Here is a 6,000-nt window from a genome sequence, read left to right on the forward strand (position 1 = left end):
TGCTGGTCTCATAGAATGAGTTTGAAAATATTCCCTCTTCTACTTTTTGGAATGCTTTTGGAAGGATTGGTACTATTTCTTTAAATATTTGGTAGAATTTGGCTGTGAAGCCGTCTGGATATGGAGTTTTGTTTTAGAGGAGTTTTTTGAATACCAGTTCAATTTCATTGCTGGTAATTGTTCTGATTTTCTGTTTCTTCCTGGGTCAGTCCTGGAAGATTGTATTTTTCTAGGAAGTTGCCCATTTCTTCTGAGTTGTCCAATTTATTGGCATATAATTTTTCATAGTATTTCTAATAATTCTTTGTATTTCTGCAGTATCCATTGTGATTATTCCTTCTCCATTTCTGACTCTGTTTATGTGTGTACACTCTTGTGAATGGATGTTGAATTTTGTCAAATACTTTTTCAGCATCTATTGAGACGATCACGTGGTTTTTATCCTTTTTGTTAATGTGGTGTGCGATATTGGTGGATTTACAAGTATTGTACCATCCTTGCATCCCTGGAATACATCCCATTTGATCATGATGGATGATCTTTTTGATGTATTTTTTAATTCAGTTTGATAAGTCTGGCTAGAGGTTTTTCTATTACGTGGGTTGCCTCTCGATGCATTCTTCTTTTATATTCCACTTCGTAATTTTTGTGTTCTTGATGTTTCAAATCATAGTGAATCATTTAGTTATTTTTAAGCACCAGTCTTAAGAATCTGTGATTACAAAATACCAAATAATATTTCAAAATAAGTGTATTTTAATTACTGAGCCCTCCAGACACAATTCTGTTTCCTTTGGTTTACCCTTTGTAGGTGTTTCACCAAACCAAGCACTTTCAGCAGCAGCACCCTTCCTGTGGTCCCAGTGGTAGCACCTTATCCTCAGGATGGTTTGGAAATGAAGCCCCTCAGTCACATGAAGATGCCTGTTTGTGTGGCTTCCACAGTCCCGGACTATGGCCAGTCACCTGAGGAGAGCATCAAAGATGATGCGGCTTCAAGACCTGCTCAGCACACTTGCTGTCAGGACAATAGAAATGAAATCAACTCTGATTGCACGGAACATACAGCAGAGTTCAACAGAGGTACAGGGAGACATTATAAATCTTAAGTTTCTAGATAGTCTTGAGTTAGCTAACAGCTCTAGTAAGGCAAGTTGATGCTTTCAGAGCATTCTGTCTCTGATCAGCTCACATATTTCTTAGATACTGGGTGGGAGTATTGGATACCTCAAAAAAATGAATTAGTTAAGAATTTGAAATTTTGTTATTAGTCACAACTCAGCTGTTAATCCCATTACATTTTGCGAAGTAAATCCAAACAGGTTTTGATTCATTCTGAACTTGAACAGTGGACTTGCTGAAAGAATGCATTTGGTGATCATAGACTTCTTTTTTGTTTCACTTGATTCTGCGGTTATAGACTTCCTTGATGGTGGTTTTTTGGGGGCTTTTAAAGGGTTTGCTTTAACCCTCAGATGAATTGTATAACTATTAATGAGAGCTCAACTTTATTTTAAGCCTTTTAAACCTGTCTCCTTCAAATTCAAACTAAGCATAACTGGGCTCTCCTTTTACTCATTATTCTTTCTTTATTGCTCAAAGTGATGTCGTTAGACTTTGTGAAAACCAGCCTTTTCCGTTTTGTAATGCTCCCAAATATTTGTTTTTCAGGAGACAGCTGTGTCCATTCAGAAACAGAGAACAAAATTTTAAGTCGGTCTCCTCTTATTTTGTCACATGCTTCGGAGGACTGTATTGAAGAGACAGCGTGGCCTTCTCCTGGCATTCCTTTAGACAGCCCTTCAGGGGTCCTTCAGCAGCCCCGGGAAACCTGAGCCTGTGCAAGTGACTAGTCACGTTCCCACTTCAAGCCAGTAACTGCACGACACAGGCCTGGGAATGAACTGTGTGAAGGACATTAATTCAAATCAGAGAAAATCATTATTTATTTTTTGTAGTAGTAATGTCCTATGAATGTATCTTAAGATGTGTGCCCTTTATATTATTTATGCCTTAAAAATTTCCCTCCCTGTTGTTCCCTCACCCTCAGTAGGAAACAACCTAGTTTTTCATAGTTTTCAATCATCTGAGAGCAGTGGGATCATTCCATGTTTTTCAAGAACCTCAGAGACAGTTAAGAGCGCCTCCTGTAAGGATCCAGCCTGTTGGCTGATTCAGCTAAGAGGGAATTGCACAAACCATTTGAAGTTTTCAGATGGGAAGTTGTCTTCCAGTATTGTATTATCAGACTTTCTGAGAACATTTGAAATCACCCACAGTTGTATCATGATGTTTATAATAGCATATCTCTTAAGATTTTATGAGTGCCTTCCACAGAAGTGATCATTGATCTGTTGACCCTGTCTGCACATGGGCACAAATTCCATTCACTTTTCTGAGCACTAATCATAAACAGTGTCATGGGCATGGTTGAGGTTAAGGTCTAGCTGGGTTATTGCAGTATGCATAAAAGGAATCAAGGCCAGAGAGGAAAAGAGTATCTTCAAGTCCTAAAATTGGATTTGTTTTTAAATTGGTCATCATGTGACTCATTTTGAATGTTCCTAAGACTACGGACGAAATAAGACTTTAAAGTGGTGAGTTGAAGAGAAAGGTCCACAGTTTATGAAGAAGGGGGAGGGTTTCAGAGAGCCCACCTTGGCAGAAGTGTGTTCATGATGTCACACCACCCAAAAATTGTCCTTTTCTAACTTCCAACGTGGGCAATACCTGGAAGATCATGCCATTGGGCAGGCCTCTTGTCTTAGAATCGTCTGTGATTCTTTGCACATTAAACCTCCCCACTCCTATTATTTCACCATCTCCCTTTTTTCCTTCTTGCAAGATTTACTTTGGAGGAAAAGGAGTATGGTTTGAAATATCCTGTCTTTTTTTCAGAATGTTGTCATTGTAAGCAGGCACCTGAAGTTTAGGTCAGCAGAGCCCATCAATCAGCTGCTTCTGCCTCTGAGTGACAAGGCCATTTGCAGCTGCCTTTAGAAGGCTTTTCTTCCCCACATCTAAAAACAACAAAACAAAACCCCACAAAAAACACTTTAAGTGTATTTAATAGCTTGAGTAAGCTCTAATGGATCACTGCTCTTCTTTTTTTTGGATTGTGCATCCCTTTGGGAAAGAAAAAAAATGATTATGTAGAGGCAAGCAATTTCAGTATAAATGAGAAAATTCTACAGCTTTCCAGAAATGGCAGTGAAATAGCGTAGAATACTATGTTAATCAACTTTCTGTATAAATACATCAGTATCCCTTACATATGTCTATATATTTTATAAATAGAACTGTTAGTGAAATGTGCTGTGTAAGCTGGGGTCACTATGCAAGAATTAGTTCAAGTAGAATGTAGTGAATATAATATCCTAGTCAGGTATTAGGGATGCTGTCGAGTCAAACTCTACATTCCAGATGTCCAAATCTGTAGCATACTGGATTTATTCTTGTTGCTTAGATGCAGTTAGCTTTGGAGGGGGATAGCTGCATCCCTTACTTCTGTGACTAGCACAGGACAAAGTCCTAGTGCACAGAATATGCAAACATACCCTGTGTTTGCCAGCCAAGTTACAGTGATGCTGTCACTAAGGGAGTTTTAGAAAACCTGGGAGTAAATGTTTGTAGGTAGTCATTTTGATTCAGGAAACAGGTGTATTAGCATGAGCCTTAGGTCATAAACTGCTTTTAAAGACTGAGTTTGAATATGGGATTTGTCCACTAGGAAGAGAAAATGACTTTACCTTTAGGGCAATCTCATTGTGGACTGCTTTATTTATAATATTAGTAACGCTGTTTTAAGTGTTATTCCTTTTATTGTATTTTATTTATAAAAATGCCTTTATATATTGAGATATAAATATAAATATAAATTTAAATATATATATATATATAACTGCCTTAAAGTTTAGGAGTTATGAGGTCTCCCTAACCACAAGTTGCTCTGAACTTTTATGTCCTGCAGTCACCGGAAACAGTCCTGCCCTATGTCACTTCACCGGGTTGTCAGAGGACATAGTACGGTGTGGGAGATGGCACTGATATTTGTGGGGTAACTGTTGTGTACCAGCCACCTGCTCAGTACTGGTTACTGCTGTCTCCTTAACCCTCACAGCACATCTACAGTGTAGGTTTAGAGACTCAAATCCCACAGATGAGCCACAGTGCCTGGGTCTGAACCCAATTGATTTGGACCCATTATCGGAGCTCCTTGCATTTTCCATAGTGCTTTCCAAAGCTCTGTGGTTCACCTTGTGGGTGGAACTGGTCCAGTTCTGTATGCTCATGTGCTCCCCTGCTGCATGATTCCTCAGATGCTCCAGCTGTACAGCCAGAAAAGCTGCCCTCTGTCCTAAGTGGGCAGAGCTCTGGGCTTGTTCCTGGTCTTCCTGGAGTCCACATTTTTCCCCTGACCAGAACTGGATCTTCACTGGGCTTAGTTATCATGCCATTGGTTAAGGCCTCTTGTCTTAGAATCGTCTGTGATTCTTTGCACATTAAACCTCCCCACTCCTATTATATCATTTCACTATCTCCCTTTTTTCCTTCTTGCAAGTATGCACTGAGAGTCTACTGACAGATGCTGTGCAGGATGTAAGGTAAATTGTATTGTCTTAAACTTTTTACAGTCGTCTTTCAAAAAAGCATTTCTTTCTGGGTTAGGTTTTTGTTCAGAGTATGAAGACCAACACATGCCTATTAGGCTCATCATGTTGCAGAATCTCAGTCCAGCTATGGTACTGCCAAGAAGTTACCTTTATCATCGAATTTCACCTGTGTTGATCTCTTAATGATGTGGAGATGCATGTTTTTGTATCATATTGAAAAGTATGTTTTATTTTCCTTGAAGTTGTGATATTATGTTTGCAATTGTACATATTTTGAGTGATGTAGCTCTGACAGCCTTTATTTGGTTGATCTGACTTTATATTAAAAGAGAAGGCTGCTTTCTCATAGAGCAGCCGGGAAGATGGGGATTCTCAGGTGCTCCCAGTTTGTATAAAGCTGCCTATAACTTGTGATTGGGGCGAGTGCATTCTTACCCTGGAATTCTTACTTTGGAGCCACCACCCTGTCCTCCCCTGAAAATCCCCTGTGCACATCAAGAGCCAAGTGAGGTAACCCCCCCGTTCTGACTGTAGAGGTCCATCCAGGCCCTGAAGGAACCAGATGTGGGACCACAGTGTGTTCTGGGGAGGCTGAGGGGATTCCAGCCAAGAGCCACAGGAGAGCAGGCAGACCCTCGGGGGAGCTAGTGTTTCTGCGGAAGGAAGATGGGAGGGTGGGAGGGGTCCCCTTGCCGCACATCCTCTGCTTTTACTATTAACCTAGGGCAGCACCTGTATGAACCCCAAAGTAGACTCTGAGCCTCATCGAGAAGCAACTTTGCTTTACTGCCCTGAAAAATCAAAGTGTTGGAGCTACTTTGACTGGACAACCAACTGGGTTTTTTGCACAGGGCAGCGGGAGCCTTGCATTTTTTTTTTTTGAAAGAACATTATGTTTACTAGGTTTCCCCCTTCACCAAGTTCCCCCCACATACCCCTTCACAGTCACTGTCCATCTGCATAGTAAGATGCTGTAAAATCACTACTTGTCTTCTCTGTGCTGCGCAGCCCTCCCCGTGTCCCACACACACTATACATGCTAATCGTAATGCCCTCTTTCTTCTTCCCTCCCCTTATCCCTCCCTTCCCACCCATTGTCCCCAGTCCCTTTCCCTTTGGTAACTATTAGTCCATTCTTGGGTCCTGTGATTCTGCTGCTGTTTTGTTCCTTCAGTTTTCCTTTGTTCTTATACTCCACATATGAGTGAAATCATTTGGTACTTGTCCGTCTCCGCTTGGCTTATTTCACTGAGCATAATACCCTCTAGCTCCATCCATGTTGTTGTGAATGGTAGGATCTGTTTTTTTCTTATGGCTGCATAATATTCCATTGTGTATATGTACCACATCTTCTTTATCCATTCATCTACTGATGGACACTTAGGTT

General features: G+C 40.6%; 1 protein-coding gene across 10 annotated transcripts in view; it reads left to right on the forward strand.

The window, feature by feature from the left end:
- CDON (cell adhesion associated, oncogene regulated) overlaps positions 1 to 5,025 on the forward strand; it is a 94,693-nt gene extending 89,668 nt beyond the window's left edge. For all 10 annotated transcript variants that reach the window (XM_073239526.1, XM_073239529.1, XM_073239524.1 and 7 more), the window contains 2 exons: positions 812 to 1,083; positions 1,672 to 5,025. In XM_073239526.1, the coding sequence (XP_073095627.1) occupies positions 812 to 1,083; positions 1,672 to 1,835 (436 nt within the window). In that variant the 3' untranslated portion in view covers positions 1,836 to 5,025. The remainder of the gene's footprint in view (positions 1 to 811; positions 1,084 to 1,671) is intronic.
- Positions 5,026 to 6,000: the final 975 nt, after the last annotated feature.

This window comes from Manis javanica, chromosome 6, assembly GCF_040802235.1.
Source record: "Manis javanica isolate MJ-LG chromosome 6, MJ_LKY, whole genome shotgun sequence".
Lineage (NCBI taxonomy): Eukaryota > Metazoa > Chordata > Mammalia > Pholidota > Manidae > Manis > Manis javanica.